The sequence below is a fragment of the Cherax quadricarinatus genome, chromosome 66, assembly GCF_038502225.1.
Source record: "Cherax quadricarinatus isolate ZL_2023a chromosome 66, ASM3850222v1, whole genome shotgun sequence".
Taxonomy (NCBI): domain Eukaryota; kingdom Metazoa; phylum Arthropoda; class Malacostraca; order Decapoda; family Parastacidae; genus Cherax; species Cherax quadricarinatus.
The window spans coordinates 600,287-619,429 of record NC_091357.1 but is presented as its reverse complement, the minus strand read 5'-3'; the positions used below and the strand labels follow the sequence as shown (position 1 = coordinate 619,429).

Sequence of the window (19,143 nt, the reverse complement as noted above, 5' to 3'; positions counted from 1 at the left end):
AATAAGAGTACCAAGAGAGATCAAGCAGAATGGTGCTTGGGAGAGAGAGAATAAGAGTACCAAGAGAGATCAAGCAGTATGGTGCTTGGAAGAGAGAGAATATGAGTACCAAGAGAGATCAAGCAGTATGGTGCTTGGGAGAGAGAGAATAAGAGTACCAAGAGAGATCAAGCAGTATGGTGCTTGGGAGAGAGAGAATAAGAGTACCAAGAGAGATCAAGCAGTATGGTGATTGGGAGAGAGAGAATAAGAGTACCAAGAGAGATCAAGCAGGATGGTGCTTGGGAGAGAGAGAATAAGAGTACCAAGAGAGATCAAGCTGTGCGGTGCATGGGAGAGAGAGAAAGAGTACCAAGGGAGATCAAGTAGTACAGTGCTTGGGAGAGAGAATAAGAGTACCAAGAGAGATCAAGCTGTGCGGTGCATGTGAGAGAGAGAATAAGAGTACCAAGAGAGATCAAGCAGTATGGTGCTTGGAAGAGAGAGAATAAGAGTACCAAGAGAGATCAAGCAGTATGGTGCTTGGGAGAGAGAGAATAAGAGTACCAAGAGAGATCAAGCAGTATGGTGCTTGGGAGAGAGAGAATAAGAGTACCAAGAGAGATCAAGCAGTATGGTGCTTGGGAGAGAGAGAATAAGAGTACCAAGAGAGATCAAGCAGTATGGTGCTTGGGAGAGAGAGAATAAGAGTACCAAGAGAGATCAAGCAGTATGGTGCTTGGGAGAGAGAGAATAAGAGTACCAAGAGAGATCAAGCAGTATGGTGCTTGGGAGAGAGAGAATAAGAGTACCAAGAGAGATCAAGCAGTATGGTGCTTGGGAGAGAGAGAATAAGAGTACCAAGAGAGATCAAGCAGTATGGTGCTTGGGAGAGAGAGAATAAGAGTACCAAGAGAGATCAAGCAGTGTGGTGCTTGGGAGAGAGAGAAAAAGAGTACCAAGAGAGATCAAGCAGTATGGTGCTTGGGAGAGAGAGAATAAGAGTACCAAGAGAGATCAAGCAGTATGGTGCTTGGGAGAGAGAGAAAAAGAGTACCAAGAGAGATCAAGCAGTATGGTGCTTGGGAGAGAGAGAATAAGAGTACCAAGAGAGATCAAGCAGTATGGTGCTTGGGAAAGAGAGAATAAGAGTACCAAGAGAGATCAAGCAGTATGGTGCTTGGGAGAGAGAGAAAAAGAGTACCAAGAGAGATCAAGCAGTATGGTGCTTGGGAGAGAGAGAATAAGAGTACCAAGAGAGATCAAGCAGTATGGTGCTTGGGAGAGAGAGAATAAGAGTACCAAGAGAGATCAAGCAGTATGGTGCTTGGGAGAGAGAGAATAAGAGTACCAAGAGAGATCAAGAAGTATGGTGCTTGGGAGAGAGAGAATAAGAGTACCAAGAGAGATCAAGCAGTATGGTGCTTGGGAGAGAGAGAATAAGAGTACCAAGAGAGATCAAGCAGTACGGTGCTTGGGAGAGAGAGAATAAGAGTACCAAGAGAGATCAAGCAGTACGGTGCTTGGGAGAGAGAGAATAAGAGTACCAAGAGAGATCAAGCTGTGCGGTGCATGGGAGAGAGAGAATAAGAGTACCAAGAGAGATCAAGCAGTATGGTGCTTGGGAGAGAGAGAATAAGAGTACCAAGAGAGATCAAGCTGTGCGGTGCATGGGAGAGAGAGAATAAGAGTACCAAGAGAGATCAAGCAGTATGGTGCTTGGGAGAGAGAGAATAAGAGTACCAAGAGAGATCAAGCAGTATGGTGCTTGGGAGAGAGAGAATAAGAGTACCAAGAGAGATCAAGCAGTATGGTGCTTGGGAGAGAGAGAATAAGAGTACCAAGAGAGATCAAGCAGTATGGTGCTTGGGAGAGAGAGAATAAGAGTACCAAGAGAGATCAAGCAGTATGGTGCTAGGGAGAGAGAGAATAAGAGTACCAAGAGAGATCAAGCAGTATGGTGCTTGGGAGAGAGAGAATAAGAGTACCAAGAGAGATCAAGCAGTACGGTGCTTGGGAGAGAGAGAATAAGAGTACCAAGAGAGATCAAGCAGTACGGTGCTTGGGAGAGAGAGAATAAGAGTACCAAGAGAGATCAAGCAGTACGGTGCTTGGGAGAGAGAGAATAAGAGTACCAAGAGAGATCAAGCAGTACGGTGCTTGGGAGAGAGAGAAATAGAGTACCAAGAGAGATCAAGCAGTACGGTGCTTGGGAGAGAGAGAAAAAGAGTACCAAGAGAGATCAAGCAGTACGGTGCTTGGGAGAGAGAGAAAAAGAGTACCAAGAGAGATCAAGCAGTACGGTGCTTGGGAGAGAGAGAAAAAGAGTACCAAGAGAGATCAAGCAGTACGGTGCTTGGGAGAGAGAGAAAAAGAGTACCAAGAGAGATCAAGCAGTACGGTGCTTGGGAGAGAGAGAAAAAGAGTACCAAGAGAGATCAAGCAGTACGGTGCATGGGAGAGAGAGGAATAGAGTATGTTACTCTGAGATGCGGGTTTGTAAAATATAAATTTTATATATGTTCATCTATCTAATAATACATTGTGATTACCTTCGTTAATAGCTAAAACCAGAGTAATCAGCTTTATAATATTAAATATTCATTTTCATCTTTCCCATTTTCATTATATGTATATATTTATATGGTAAGGAAATGAATCGTTCACCATGTGTAACGACCAATTTATGTTTGTGTGGCGTCACCTCTGCACTACTCGCCCCTCAAGGAAGATTCCTTGATGTTGGTGAGGGGCTCTTGACTTAGGGAATTGGATCTGTGCTCCAGTTCCCCGAATTAAACCTGAATGCCTTCCACATCCCCCCCCAGGCGCTGTATAATCCTCTGGGTTTAGCGCTTCCCCCTTGATTATAATAATAATCTGCACTACTCACCTGACGCGAACTGACGTCAGGAGTGAGTGGTGTGGGTTAGGCAGTACGACACCTCTGTCTTGAGAAGATCCTCTCTACTTACTCGTTTACTTTGATTCAGAAGTTATCCAGCAGTATAGCATTATTCCCTCAGTCTCTTGAAAGTAGAGTATTTGTGAAACTCTCTCCAAGTAAAATCTCGCCAGTGTTTAAAAAGATTTTAATTATTAAGCTTGGATTGCCTCTGGTTAGAGAGACCATGTAACTTTATCAGTTTCATATGTATATACCCCTTCAGAAAGAATGGAGGTAACTGTAAGCGGTATGTAAGTTATAAGTCTGTCAGATGTTATTTCTATAAGTAAAGGTACCATTTTAAAATACCTTATAGAATATTACGTATATTACGTTATATAAAAATAAATTTTAACGCAGTCTTTCCATCACCCCATCATATAAATCTTTATTACGATTTTCCATGAGTATATTCGATACTAAAGATCACTTATAGTCAGGCCAAATATATTACAAATTCTAAGGTTTATCGTACCAATAGAAATCAAGCAGTACGGTGCATGGGAGAGAAAATAAGAGTACCGTGTCTGATCAAGCAGTATGGTGAATTGGAGAGAGAATAAGATTACTAAGGGGAATCAACCAGTACAGTGCATGGAAGAGAGAGAGAGAGAGAGAGAGAGAGAGAGAGAGAGAGAGAGAGAGAGAGAGAGAGAATAAGAGTACCAAGGGACACGAAACCAGTACAGTGCATGGGAGAGAGAGAGAGAGAATCAGAGTACCAAGGGAGATCAAGCAGTACAGTGCAAACTTTGATTTAAGACTTCTTAGGTTTTGTAAAGCATGTAGGTTATGTTGTTATGGCCTTTTTGTCTTGTAACCTCATTAGGTTAGGTTAGATATGAATAATCAAAGAACAGGACAAATGTTTCCTGAAGCGGGTCTTTGTAATAAGTTGACCTGACTCTGGAGCTTTTGCTCATCTGACCAAGGCATTCCACTCATTTTCTAGCTAATCTGCCTTTGTGTCACCGCTGTTATAAGTGTTATAGTATCAACTTTGTTTTATAATATGTTCTAGATAAATGATAGTTTTTCAAAAAGCTGAACAAGCATGAATGTGCAAGTGTGAAATTCGTCTTGAATTGATGCTGTTAGTTTTTTTTTTTTTTTTTTGGGGGGGGGGGAGGAGCATGTCAGTTGTATCCTTTCTTTCATTTTGTGTTTTTATGAAAATTACAGAACATAATCCTTATACGAATAATAATGTAACAGTATTAATATGACAAAGATTAACTGGAACATCATCTTGTATATTATGGAAACACGACTGTGTAAGTGTATTAAGTGTATTAAGAGAAGAATAAGTTAGTTACTTACTGTCACAACATATGCAGGCATCCCCATCACAGTTGTAGTGTGTGAGGGGTGTTAAGCAGCGTCTTTTGTCTATACAAATGCCAGGGCAATCATCAGAGTCAGGACACTTGATATCACGATTTGTGCAGCACTTACAACCAGACTGACCACAGCTGTCCATCACTTGGCGCTCTTCACTACTGCATGACTCTCTGCACACGCCACGCCCATTATCACAAAATGGCTGGGTGTTACACTCTGTTGAAAACATTAATTGTATAATATACATTATATATATATATATATATATATATATATATATATATATATATATATATATATATATATATATATATATATATATATATATATATATATATATATGCAAAACAACCACTCTGAAAGAATAGAGAAATTCCAAGCGCTTTCGTGACTACTCACATTATCAAGGAACTATGAAAGTAAAGCATCCAAGGAAGCTATATAAGGGATCTGGCCGGCACCTCACTATCAGATCCCACAACGGTTTAAACACCTGACGCGCGCCGACCCAACTTGGATAGGTCCTTGGCACAACTCACCCCACAAACTATTCTACCCAAGAAATAAGAAATTTTAAAGATTATTTGTCCAGTGTATTACTAAATTCTTCCCAAATTCTATTAATTATAAATGGATCTAATTTATATAAACCAAAGGAAATATTCATATTATTGTCAAAACTGCTTTTTATGAAACAAGATTCAATTATATTCCTGTCGACCATGGACTTGCTTGATTCTACTTTCTCAACTTTTTGAAAATCAATTGGATGGTTAAAATCTCTTACATGAATAAATAGAGCATTGGAATCTTGTCCAGTTCTAATGCTATATTTATGTTGTTTTAATCTTAGTTCGAGATTTTTACCAGTTTGACCGTAATAAACTTTATCGCAAATTTTACAAGGAATCTTATAGACACATCCATCAGGATTTTGGGGGGAATTCTTTATCAAAAGTTTTTTTACTGTATAGAGATTTTTGAATACAACTTTAATATTAAAAGTCTTAAGAAGAGAAGGCATATCAACCAAGTTTTCATGGTAAGGGAGAACCAACATATTTTTATTTGAATAAAGCTGGTTGTCCCTTTTTGGATTGTAAAAAGTATTTCTAGCAACTTTAAAAGATTTATCAATTACATTTCTTGGGTATTTTAAATCATTACCTATTTCATAAATTTTGGATATTTCCTCATCTATGAACTCAGGACTAATAAAAATAAACACACAAAAAAAAACACACAAACCAGGGAATCCAGTCAGACCAATTATTAGCTCCATATGGTCAGTTTCATATAAATTATCCAAATGGCTTGTTGATATTTTGAGCCCTATTGTTGGCAAAATTTCTAACTTTAATGTTAAAAACAACATAGACTTGGTTGATAAATTAAGCTCCTTGACTGACTTAAATGATTTTAACATGGTTAGTTTTGATGTTACTTCCTTGTTTACGAAAGTTCCTGTTGATGATTTATTAAGTTTCTTATCTGAAGAACTCGTTAACTATGATTTACCATTGCCAGTTCCTACTATCATTAAACTTATTAAACTTTGCATTGTTGATGCAAAATTTGTATTTAATGATAAATTTTACACTCAGAAGTTTGGTATGGCAATGGGAAATCCTCTTTCACCTGTTCTTAGTAACCTATACATGGAATTTTTTGAAACAAGGTTACTTAACACAATCCTCCCTAATAGAGCTAAATGGTTCAGATATGTTGATGATATTTTGTGTCTTATGCCCAAAAATGTAGATATACACCATTTCCTTGGAAAATTAAATAGCTTAGTCCATTCAATAAACTTTACTGTTGAGTTTGAAGAAAATAACTCATTGCCTTTTCTAGATGTTTTAATTATTAAGGGTAATAATGAATTCAAATTTAAAATTTACAGAAAACATACTAATAACTGTTCCTATGTCCACTATTATTCCTCGCATCAAGATAGAGTCAAACTGTCTGTTTTCTCATCAATGTTTCCGAGAGCTTTACGAATTTGTATTCCTGAGTTCATAGATGAGGAAATATCCAAAATTTATGAAATAGGTAATGATTTAAAATACCCAAGAAATGTAATTGATAAATCTTTTAAAGTTGCTAGAAATACTTTTTACAATCCAAAAAGGGACAACCAGCCTTATTCAAATAAAAATATGTTGGTTCTCCCTTACCATGAAAACTTGGTTGATATGCCTTCTCTTCTTAAGACTTTTAATATTAAAGTTGTATTCAAAAATCTCGATACAGTAAAAAAACTTTTGATAAAGAATTCCCCCCAAAATGCTGATGGATGTTTCTATAAGATTCCTTGTAAAATTTGCGATAAAGTTTATTACGGTCAAACTGGCAAAAATCTCGAACTAAGATTAAAACAACATAAATATAGCATTAGAACTGGACAAGATTCCAATGCTCTATTTATTCATGTAAGAGATTTTAACCATCCAATTGATTTTCAAAAAGTTGAGAAAGTAGTATCAAGCAAGTCCATGGTCGACAGGAATATAATTGAATCTTGTTTCATAAAAAGCAGTTTTGACAATAATATGAATATTTCCTTTGGTTTATATAAATTAGATCCATTTATAATTAATAGAATTTGGGAAGAATTTAATAATACACTGGACAAATAATCTTTAAAATTTCTTATTTCTTGGGTAGAATAGTTTGTGGGGTGAGTTGTGCCAAGGACCTATCCAAGTTGGGTCGGCGCGCATCAGGTGTTTAAACTGTTGTGGGATCTTATAGTGAGGTGCCGGCCAGACCCCTTATATAGCTTCCTTGGATGCTTTACTTTCATAGTTCCTTGATAATGTGAGTAGTCATGAAAGCGCTTGGAATTTCTCTATTCTTTCAGAGTGGTTGTTTTGCATATTCTGAAATCACCTGTTTACTGTGATCTTATTGCATATATATGTATATATTTATATATATATATATATATATATATATATATATATATATATATATATATATATATATATATATATATATATATATATATATATATATATATATATATATATATATATATATGCCACCTTTATATCCACTTCTCTGAGGCTATGGGTCCCACAATTTACACCTGAGGTGGACCCCATCCTATATATATTATGTATGTTATACAGTCGACTCCCAACCAACGGCGTTAATCCGTTCCAGAGGGCTTGCCGTTGGTCGAGTTAATTTTCCCCATAAGAAATAATGGAAATAGAATTAATCCGTTCCTCTCACCTTAAAGTCTGAAAAAAAAATTACATGAAATATACATTTCCTTATATGGAAAGGAATGGGATATACAAAATAAACAAAAACTAAATGCCACTTGCTTTTATTGTGAAGTTCTTGATTAGTGATGTGTCAGCAGCAGGGGAAATTCAGAATTGTCTATTGCTTGGGAGGAGAATCCCCTTCCAGGACTTCAGGTACCAAGTCCTTTGGAGGGGTTACCTCCACTCTCGTATTTCTCAATGATCTCCTTCTTCATTTCCATAGTAATTGTCGCCCTTTTTAGCACAGGCTTGGCACTAGAAGCTTTTTTGGGACCCATGGTGGCTTATTTAGTGGTTGCAAGTACTAGAAATAGTGGAATAATCCAAAATATATGGGAGACATATGTGGAAACCAATTGCAAGAGCTTGTAAACAATGGCACACTGAATCTTGGAGAGGCTGAACCCGCTCAGGCCATAGACACATCGACACGTTCCAGACAAACGTCATTGGTTAAGTTTTTCGTCGTTGGTTAAGGCCTTTTATTCTATGGCAAAAAGCACCGTTAGACGAAATTGTCGCTACTTAATACCGCCGTTAGTTGAGGGTCGACTGTGTATATTATATATATTTATATATATATATATATATATATATATATGTCGTGCCGAATAGGCAGAACTTGCGATCCTGGCTTAAATAGCAATGCTCATCTTGCCATACAGGACAAGCGAAAATTTGTGTATGCAATAATTTCGCCAAAATCATTATGAACCTAAAGAAAAAAAATATATTTCATTGTGTTTGTTTAGTATTAAATTACTGGAGTTTACCTGGAGAGAGTTCCGGGGGTCAACGCCCCCGCGGCCCGGTCTGAGACCAGGCCTCCTGGTGGATCAGAGCCTGATCAACCAGGCTGTTGCTGCTGGCTGCACGCAAACCAACATACGAGCCACAGCCCGGCTGATCCGGAACTGACTTTAGGTGCTTGTCCAGTGCCAGCTTGAAGACTGCCAGGGGTCTGTTGGTAATCCCCCTTATGTGTGCTGGGAGGCAGTTGAACAGTCTCGGGCCCCTGACACTTATTGTATGGTCTCTTAACGTGCTAGTGACACCCCTGCTTTTCATTGGGGGGATGGTGCATCGTCTGCCAAGTCTTTTGCTTTCGTAGTGAGTGATTTTCGTGTGCAAGTTCGGTACTAGTCCCTCTAGGATTTTCCAAGTGTATATAATCATGTATCTCTCCCTCCTGCGTTCCAGGGAATACAGGTTTAGGAACCTCAAGCGCTCCCAATAATTGAGGTGTTTTATCTCCGTTATGCGCGCCGTGAAAGTTCTCTGTACATTTTCTAGGTCGGCAATTTCACCTGCCTTGAAAGGTGCTGTTAGTGTGCAGCAATATTCCAGCCTAGATAGAACAAGTGACCTGAAGAGTGTCATCATGGGCTTGGCCTCCCTAGTTTTGAAGGTTCTCATTATCCATCCTGTCATTTTTCTAGCAGATGCGATTGATACAATGTTATGGTCCTTGAAGGTGAGATCCTCCGACATGATCACTCCCAGGTCTTTGACGTTGGTGTTTCGCTCTATTTTGTGGCCAGAATTTGTTTTGTACTCTGATGAAGATTTAATTTCCTCATGTTTACCATATCTGAGTAATTGAAATTTCTCATCGTTGAACTTCATATTGTTTTCTGCAGCCCACTGAAAGATTTGGTTGATGTCTGCCTGGAGCTTTGCAGTGTCTGCAATGGAAGACACTGTCATGCAGATTCGGGTGTCATCTGCAAAGGAAGACACGGTGCTGTGGCTGACATCCTTGTCTATGTCGGATATAAGGATGAGGAACAAGATGGGAGCGAGTACTGTGCCTTGTGGAACAGAGCTTTTCACCGTAGCTGCCTCGGACTTTACTCTGTTGACGACTACTCTCTGTGTTCTGTTAGTGAGGAAATTATAGATCCATCGACCGACTTTTCCTGTTATTCCTTTAGCACGCATTTTGTGCGCTATTACGCCATGGTCACACTTGTCGAAGGCTTTTGCAAAGTCTGTATATATTACATCTGCATTCTTTTTGTCTTCTAGTGCATTTAGGACCTTGTCGTAGTGGTCCAATAGTTGAGACAGACAGGAGCGACCTGTTCTAAACCCATGTTGCCCTGGGTTGTGTAACTGATGGGTTTCTAGATGTGTGGTGATCTTGCTTCTTAGGACCCTTTCAAAGATTTTTATGATATGGGATGTTAGTGCTATTGGTCTGTAGTTCTTTGCTGTTGCTTTACTTCCCCCTTTGTGGAGTGGGGCTATGTCTGTTGTATTTAGTAACTGTGGGACGACCCCCGTGTCCATGCTCCCTCTCCATAGGATGGAAAAGGCTCGTGATAGGGGCTTCTTGCAGTTCTTGATGAACACAGAGTTCCATGAGTCTGGCCCTGGGGCAGAGTGCATGGGCATGTCATTTATCGCCTGTTCGAAGTCATTTGGCGTCAGGATAACATCGGATAGGCTTGTGTTAATCAAATTTTGTGGCTCTCTCATAAAAAATTCATTTTGATCTTCGACTCTCAGTCTGGTTAGCGGCTTGCTAAAAACTGAGTCATATTGGGACATGAGTAGCTCACTCATTTCCTTGCTGTCATCTGTGTAGGACCCATCTTGTTTAAGTAGGGGCCCAATACTGGACGTTGTTCTCGATTTTGATTTGGCATAGGAGAAGAAATACTTTGGGTTTCTTTCGATTTCATTTATGGCTTTTAGTTCTTCCCGCGATTCCTGACTCCTAAAGGATTCTTTTAGCTTAAGTTCGATGCTTGCTATTTTTCTGACCAGTGTCTCCCTACGCATTTCAGATATATTGACCTCTTTTAGCCGCTCTGTTATTCTTTTCCGTCGCCTGTAAAGGGAGCGCCTGTCTCTTTCTGTTTTACATCTACTCCTCCTTTTTCTTAGAGGAATAAGCCTTGTGCATACATCGAGTGCCACCGAGTTAATCTGTTCTAGGCATAAGTTGGGGTCTGTGTTGCTTAGTATATCTTCCCAGCTTATATCGGTTAGGACTTGGTTTACTTGGTCCCACTTTATGTTTTTGTTATTGAAGTTGAATTTGGTGAATGCTCCCTCGTGACTAATCTCATTATGTCGGTCTGGGGCTCCGCGCATACATGACTGAACCTCAATTATGTTGTGATCTGAGTATATTGTTTTTGATATGGTGATATTTCTTATCAGATCATCATTGTTAGTGAAGATGAGGTCTAGTGTATTCTCCAGTCTAGTAGGCTCTATTATTTGCTGGTTTAAATTGAATTTTGTGCAGAGATTTAAAAGCTCGCGTGAGTGTGAGTTTTCATCAGAGCTGCCTCCTGGTGTTATTACTGCAACAATATTATTTGCTATATTCCTCCATTTTAGGTGCCTTAAGTTGAAATCCCCCAGGAGCAAGATGTTGGGTGCAGGAGCTGGAAGGTTTTCCAGACAGTGGTCAATTTTTAACAGCTGTTCCTGGAATTGCTGGGATGTTGCACCCGGAGGCTTGTAGACTATCACAATGACTAGGTTTTGGTTCTCGACCTTTACTGCTAAAACTTCCACTACATCATTTGAGGCATTTAGCAGTTCTTTGCAAACAAGTGACTCTGCAATGTACAGGCCAACCCCCCCCTTTTGCCTGTTCACTCTGTCACATCTGTATAGGTTGTAACCTGGGATCCATATTTCGTTGTCCAAGTGATCATTTATGTGGGTCTCAGTGAAAGCCGCGAACATTGCCTTTGCCTCTGCAAGCAGTCCACGGATGAAAGGTATTTTGTTGTTTGTTGCTGGCTTTAGACCCTGTATATTTGCAAAGAAGAATGTTATCGGACTGGTGGTATTGTTGGTACTGGGGGGGGATTTTTTTTCCGGCATTAGTATCTGTAAACAAATCTAAAATATATTTAGTTGGGTAAGGCTAAAATAAATTGTTCTTGTTATAATAAGGTTAGATAAGTTTTCTAAGATTCTTTTGGTGCAAAATTTAATTTTTTTACATTAATATTAATGAAAATTATATCTTTAAACGTATATGAGATAATTTTAGAAATGACTTAATTTTAAATGAGTTCTTGCAAATTGACCAGTTTTACTTATTCGGCACGAAATATATATATATACATATATATATATATATATATATATATATATATATATATATATATATATATATATATATATATATATATATATATATATATATATATATATATATATATATATATACATATATATATATATATATATATATATATATATATATATATATATATATATATATATATATATATATATATATATATATATATATATATGTATATATATATATATATATATATGTCGTGCCGAATATGTAAAACTGGTAAATTAGCAAGAACTCATTTAAAATTAAGTCCTTTCTGAAATTTTCTCTTATACGTTTAAAGATATATTTTTTTCATTAATGTTAATGTAAAAATTTATAATTTTGCACCAAAAGGAACTTAGAAAACTTACCTAACCTTATTAAAACAAGAGCAATTTATTTTAGCCTAACACAACTAAATATATTTTAGATTTGTTTACAGTAATTTAATACTAAACAAACACAGTGAAATATATTTTTTTCGTTAGGTTCAGAATGATTTTGGCAAAATTATTGAATACACAAATTTTCACTTGTCCTATATGGCAAGATGAACTTTGCTATTTAAGCCAAGATCGCAAATTCTGCCTATTCGGCACGACATATATATATACATATATATATATATATATATATATATATATATATATATATATATATATATATATATATATATATATGTATATATATATATATATATATATATGGGGTCCACCTCTGGTGTAAATTGTAGGACCCATAGCCTCGGAGAAGTGGATAAAAAGGCTTCAAGGAAGAATATTTGGATTTCTTCCTGAAGCCGTTTGAATATTCGTGTATATATATATATATATATATATATATATATATATATATATATATATATATATATATATATATGGAGAGTTAGAGGTATTGGGAAGATGGAGGGAATATTTTGAGGAATTGTTAAATGTTGATGAAGATAGGGAAGCTGTGATTTCGTGTATAGGGCAAGGAGGAATAACATCTTGTAGGAGTGAGGAAGAGCCAGTTGTGAGTGTGGGGGAAGTTCGTGAGGCAGAAGGTAAAATGAAAGGGGGTAAGGCAGCCGGGATTGATGGGATAAAGATAGAAATGTTAAAAGCAGGTGGGGATATAGTTTTGGAGTGGTTGGTGCAATTATTTAATAAATGTATGGAAGAGGGTAAGGTACCTAGGGATTGGCAGAGAGCATGCATAGTTCCTTTGTATAAAGGCAAAGGGGATAAAAGAGAGTGCAAAAATTATAGGGGGATAAGTCTGTTGAGTGTACCTGGTAAAGTGTATGGTAGAGTCATAATTGAAAGAATTAAGAGTAAGACGGAGAATAGGATAGCAGATGAACAAGGAGGCTTTAGGAAAGGTAGGGGGTGTGTGGACCAGGTGTTTACAGTGAAACATATAAGTGAACAGTATTTAGATAAGGCTAAAGAGGTCTTTGTGGAATTTATGGATTTGGAAAAGGCGTATGACAGGGTGGATAGGGGGGCAATGTGGCAGATGTTGCAAGTGTATGGTGTAGGAGGTAGGTTACTGAAAGCAGTGAAGAGTTTTTACGAGGATAGTGAGGCTCAAGTTAGAGTATGTAGGAAAGAGGGAAATTTTTTCCCAGTAAAAGTAGGCCTTAGACAAGGATGTGTGATGTCACCGTGGTTGTTTAATATATTTATAGATGGGGTTGTAAGAGAAGTAAATGCGAGGGTCTTGGCAAGAGGCGTGGAGTTAAAAGATAAAGAATCACACACAAAGTGGGAGTTGTCACAGCTGCTCTTTGCTGATGACACTGTGCTCTTGGGAGATTCTGAAGAGAAGCTGCAGAGATTGGTGGATGAATTTGGTAGGGTGTGCAAAAGAAGAAAATTAAAGGTGAATACAGGAAAGAGTAAGGTTATGAGGATAACAAAAAGATTAGATGATGAAAGATTGAATATCAGATTGGAGGGAGAGAGTATGGAGGAGGTGAACGTATTCAGATATTTGGGAGTGGACGTGTCAGCGGATGGGTCTATGAAAGATGAGGTGAATCATAGAATTGATGAGGGAAAAAGAGTGAGTGGTGCACTTAGGAGTCTGTGGAGACAAAGAACTTTGTCCTTGGAGGCAAAGAGGGGAATGTATGAGAGTATAGTTTTACCAACGCTCTTATATGGGTGTGAAGCGTGGGTGATGAATGTTGCAGCGAGGAGAAGGCTGGAGGCAGTGGAGATGTCATGTCTGAGGGCAATGTGTGGTGTGAATATAATGCAGAGAATTCGTAGTTTGGAAGTTAGGAGGAGGTGCGGGATTACCAAAACTGTTGTCCAGAGGGCTGAGGAAGGGTTGTTGAGGTGGTTCGGACATGTAGAGAGAATGGAGCGAAACAGAATGACTTCAAGAGTGTATCAGTCTGTAGTGGAAGGAAGGCGGGGTAGGGGTCGGCCTAGGAAGGGTTGGAGGGAGGGGGTAAAGGAGGTTTTGTGTGCGAGGGGCTTAGACTTCCAGCAGGCATGCGTGAGCGTGTTTGATAGGAGTGAATGGAGACAAATGGTTTTTAATACTTGACGTGCTGTTGGAGTGTGAGCAAAGTAACATTTATGAAGGGATTCAGGGAAACCGGCAGGCCGGACTTGAGTCCTGGAGATGGGAAGTACAGTGCCTGCACTCTGAAGGAGGGGTGTTAATGTTGCAGTTTAAAAACTGTAGTGTAAAGCACCCTTCTGGCAAGACAGTGATGGAGTGAATGATGGTGAAAGTTTTTCTTTTTCGGGCCACCCTGCCTTGGTGGGAATCGGCCAGTGTGATAATAAAAAATAAAAAAAAAAATATATATAATATATAATATATATAATATATATATATATATATATATATATATATATATATATATATATATATATATATATATATATAAGTATACATATATATATAAAAAATAAAAAGTACAAGTAAAAGTAGGCTTTAGACAAGGATGTGTGATGTCACCGTGGTTGTTTAATATATTTATAGATGGGGTTGTAAGAGAAGTAAATGCGAGGGTCTTGGCAAGAGGCATGGAGTTAAAAGATAAAGAATCACACATAAAGTGGGAGTTGTCACAGTTGCTCTTTGCTGATGACACTGTGCTCTTGGGAGATTATGAAGAGAATTTGCAGAGATTGGTGGATGAATTTGGTAGAGTGTGCAAAAGAAGAAAATTGAAAGTGAATATAGGAAAGTGTAAGGTTATGAGGATAACAAAAAGATTAGGTGATGAAACATTGGATATCAGATTGGAGGGAGAGAGTATGGAGGAGGTGAATGTATTCAGATATTTGGGAGTGGACGTGTCAGCGGATGGGTCTATGAAAGATGAGGTGAATCATAGAATTGATGAGGGGAAAAGGGTGAGTGGTGCACTAAGGAGTCTGTGGAGACAAAGAACTTTGTCCTTGGAGGCAAACAGAGGAATGCATGAGAGTATAGTTTTACCAACGCTCTTATATGGGTGTGAAGCATGGGTGATGAATGTTGCAGCGAGGAGAAGGCTGGAGGCAGTGGAGATGTCATATCTGAGAGCAATGTGTGGTGTGAATATAATGCAGAGAATTCGTAGTTTGGAAGTTAGGAGGAGGTGCGGGATTACCAAAACTGTTGTCCAGAGGGCTGAGGAAGGGTTGTTGAGGTGGTTCGGACATGTGGAGAGAATGGAGCGAAACAGAATAACTTCAAGAGTGTATCAGTCTGTAGTAGAAGGAAGGCGGGGTAGGGATCGGCCTAGGAAAGGTTGGTGGGAGGGGGTAAAGGAGGTTTTGTGTGCGAGGGGCTTGGACTTCCAGCAGGCATGCGTGAGCGTGTTTGATAGGAGTGAATGGAGACAAATGGTTTTTAATACTTGACGTGCTGTTGGAGTGTGAGCAAAGTATCATTTATGAAGGGGTTCAGGGAAACCGGCAGGCCGGACTTGAGTCCTAGAGATGGGAAGTACTGTGCCTGCACTCTGAAGGAGGGGTGTTAATGTTGCAGTTTAAAAAATGAAGGGTAAAGCACCCTGCTGGCAAGACAGTGATGGAGTGAATGATGGTGAAAGTTTTTCTTTTTCGGGCCACCCTGCCTTGGTGGGAATCGGCCAGTGTGATAAATATATATATATATATATATATATATATATATATATATATATATATATATATATATTATTTGTGTGTGTGTGTGTGTGTGTGTGTGTGTGTGTGTGTGTGTGTGTGTGTGTGTGTGTGTGTGTGTGTGTGTGTGTGTGTGTGTGTGTGTGTGTGTGTGCATATCTTCAAGGGGGGCTACTTGGAGTGTTGAAGAGGTGCTTTTCCTGAGGAATTAGACCTTTTGGTCTCCTTCCTTACACTGAACTTAATTACCCCCCTATCCCAGCCTCCCATTTTCCTTTTCCTCCTCCTCCTCCCCATCCCTCCCCTATTCCCTTCCTCTTTTCGGCCTTTTATATTCTTCTAGTTCCTAGATAGTGGGAAGGGTACCTGGGTCCAACCCATTCCATTGAGGTCCTTTGCGGTGTTGTAGTTTGCCGTGGAATCTGGATCACCTGGGGATGTCCCGATCTCTCTCCAGTCTCTCGTGGGGGGATGGCTTTGGGTGTCATCCGCGTGACGAGTTTGTCTCTGGAGGCTGCCTGTCGGGTTCCAGAAGGTAGTAACCAAAGAAGGTATGCTTAGTGGCAAGTGTCCAGCCACTCTCTCTTTTTTCCACCGAGGTGGCTTGAAAGATGTGAGATTGCTGTCCTGGATTGCAGGTTTACTGGCATGAAGTGTAGGGTCTGGCACGGGTTCTATGCTGCATCTGCACTCCTTGTGATGTTAAGGTCCTCTTGGGCACGAAGGGGGATTTACGACCCTTTATGCCTCCTAGGAGCTATTGCCCCCTTTTTCTTTCGTTTTTTTCTTAAGAAACAAACAGAAAGGAGTGATCTAACCATACAGTCCCAAATCCATGAACCTGCTCCCCCTGGGCTCCTTCTTGATACTGTACCCCGTTCTGACCCTGCCTTGTCGTTTGACCACTCTTCGGACACTTCTAATGCCCCTGTACCTCTTGCTGGTGCTGTTTCATCACTCACTTCAGGTACCGGGGTCTCGACTGAATCCTTCGATACGTCTGACCTCCGCTCTTCTTTGATCATGCTTCCGGCCTCTCCCTCTACGGTGTGGCAATTTTCGAATCACCAGCCCATCCCACATCGGACCAATTCTGGTCCCACTCCTAAACGCCCACCACAACTGCCTGATGATACTTCTCCTCCTTCTCGTTCTTCTCAGAAAAGTCCGACATGTCACACACTCCCTTTCCACGCCCAGTTTCGGAATGCACAATGGACTAAATTCTTTACTTTATGACTGACTTCCTCTACTGCCTATCTTTCCGACCATAGTATTGGCAAGGTGCTCCTATGCCATGTTGGTAGAGATATATCCTTTCGCACTCTCAAGAGCTGTACATGCATCATCACAGTCCAGAATGCTAACCAAGCTCATGACCTTTCTCTTCTTTCAAATATCGATACTATTTCTGTCACTATCAAAAAACATCATTCCTTCAATTCTTGTAGTGACATTGTCAGTCTTCCCCATACCATTGTCCAACAGAATTTCCAGACATGTGGCGATGATATTCTAGAACAGCTGGAACTCTAAAACCTCCCAATCCTCAAAGTAGACACTTATGTCCTTCCTGCCTGTGGGTGGAGACGACACCTTGGCAATGTAGCTCGATTAACTTTCGACTGCCATGAACTCCCATCCTCTATTTATATAGTGGGACATCGTTTACAAGTTCGAAAGGTGATCCCTACATCGCAACAGTGCAGAAATTGCTGGCGTTTTGGTCATCCAGCGAAATATTGCAGTTCTATGGCCGAATGCCCAGTCTGTGGTGCTGATGACCATTCGAATACACTTGTAGTCTACCTCGCTCTTGCTTTAATTTTCATGAGGCTCACCCATCTTACTCTTGCCACTGCCAAGCTTACTTAAATGAGCGAGAAACCCGTTGCCTCGAAGAGGCAAAAGGTTCCCGCTATGCTACGGCAGTTTCTCATCTAAGCTTCCAAGGGAGACTACCCCATATTTCTTATTCTCATGTTTTTAAACGTCTCCCTACCTCTGGGGTCCCATCTTCTGCAGCTTCCTCTCTGGTTGCTCCTTCAATAGTCACTCCTGTCTCTAATTCTTTTCCTGTCTTGGATTCAGAAGTCCCTACCTCAACACCTCAGTCTGTTCTCACTTCTTCATGTTGTTCCTCACAAGTTTCGGTATCGACAAGACCTCGTACAACACCACCTCCCAATCGCCCCTCTACTTCTCAAAAGTCCAAAAAATCCCCATTGTTCAAATCTCCTTTAACCCTTCCTTCCCTTCTTCTACCTACACATTTTACCTTTCCAGTCTCTGTACCTGCTTCTTCACATCTCACTGGCTCTGTTACAAGTGTGGAGGTTCAACCTCCTCCTCCTCCTCCTCGTACTGTACCTTCCTCCCCTGTCCCCTCCCAAGTTTCTCCCTCTTCTGCTCCTTCCCAGGTTTCTTCTTCTGTCTCCTCCCACACTTCTTCTCCAGTTCCCTCTACCCTTTCGTCCCCTCCCCTACTTTGGTATAGTCCATTACTGTCCAAATCTATACTCACCCTCTTTCCATCTCCAGTATTGTCTCCCATACAACGTCTTTGTCTTCCGAAGCACTTGAAGCTATCTCAGAATATATTGAAAGAACTGAACCTTCAATGGACACAGATCCACCTCCTGTTCCTCTTCTCTCTCCTCTGTCTGTGCAACTCCTATCAAAGCAGCATACCATTCCTTCATTGCTTGAACGTTTCCACTGCCACGATATGTGGAATTTTCTAATCCCTCTAGTCCGTAGCTACCTTAACCTGCAGATTTCTTGTAGCTTTCTCATTTCCAATCATGACCTATTTACAGTGGAATATCCGCGGCCTCAGAAGTAATCGGGGTGAGCTTCAGATGTTGCTCTCCCGGTTTTCCCCAGTTGGTGTTTGCTTGCAAGAAAGAAAATTACACTCCACTGTTATCCATCCCATCTCAGGTGATTTATTGTATTCTTTGGATCCTTTTTCTGATGGAACCTTTAATGAAAGTGCCCTTATATGCACTGATGTTCCGTACTGTCAGTTATTCGTTCATACTTCTCTGCATTACACTGCAGCCTGTATCCTCTTGAATAAGTGGTATACAATCTGTTCTTTGTATCTTTCTCCTTCTCGGGCATTATCTATCCCGGATGTTGCCTTTCTTGTTTCATCCTTACTGCCACCACTTCTGTTACTTGGCAATTTTAATGCCCACCATTTCCTCTAGGGGTCTCACTGTGATTACCATGGCATTCAGTTAGAGGCTTTCCTCGCTTCTCACCCCCTCCATGTTTTAAATATGGATACTTCCACCTATTTTGATCCTCGTACTCATACTCTCTCTTGCATCGATCTCTCGGTCTGCTCTTCCTCCACTGCACTAGACTTCACCTGGTCTGTCCTCCCGG

At 39.8% G+C, this 19,143-nt stretch overlaps 1 protein-coding gene across 1 annotated transcript in view; it reads right to left on the bottom strand.

Annotated features, from left to right (window-relative positions):
- The window catches only part of LOC138854657 (keratin-associated protein 16-1-like), a 154,055-nt gene that overhangs the window by 75,212 nt on the left and 59,700 nt on the right, over positions 1 to 19,143 (bottom strand). Inside the window, exon 7 of the mRNA XM_070099016.1 lies at positions 4,247 to 4,483. Within this exon, the coding sequence (XP_069955117.1) occupies positions 4,247 to 4,483 (237 nt within the window). The remainder of the gene's footprint in view (positions 1 to 4,246; positions 4,484 to 19,143) is intronic.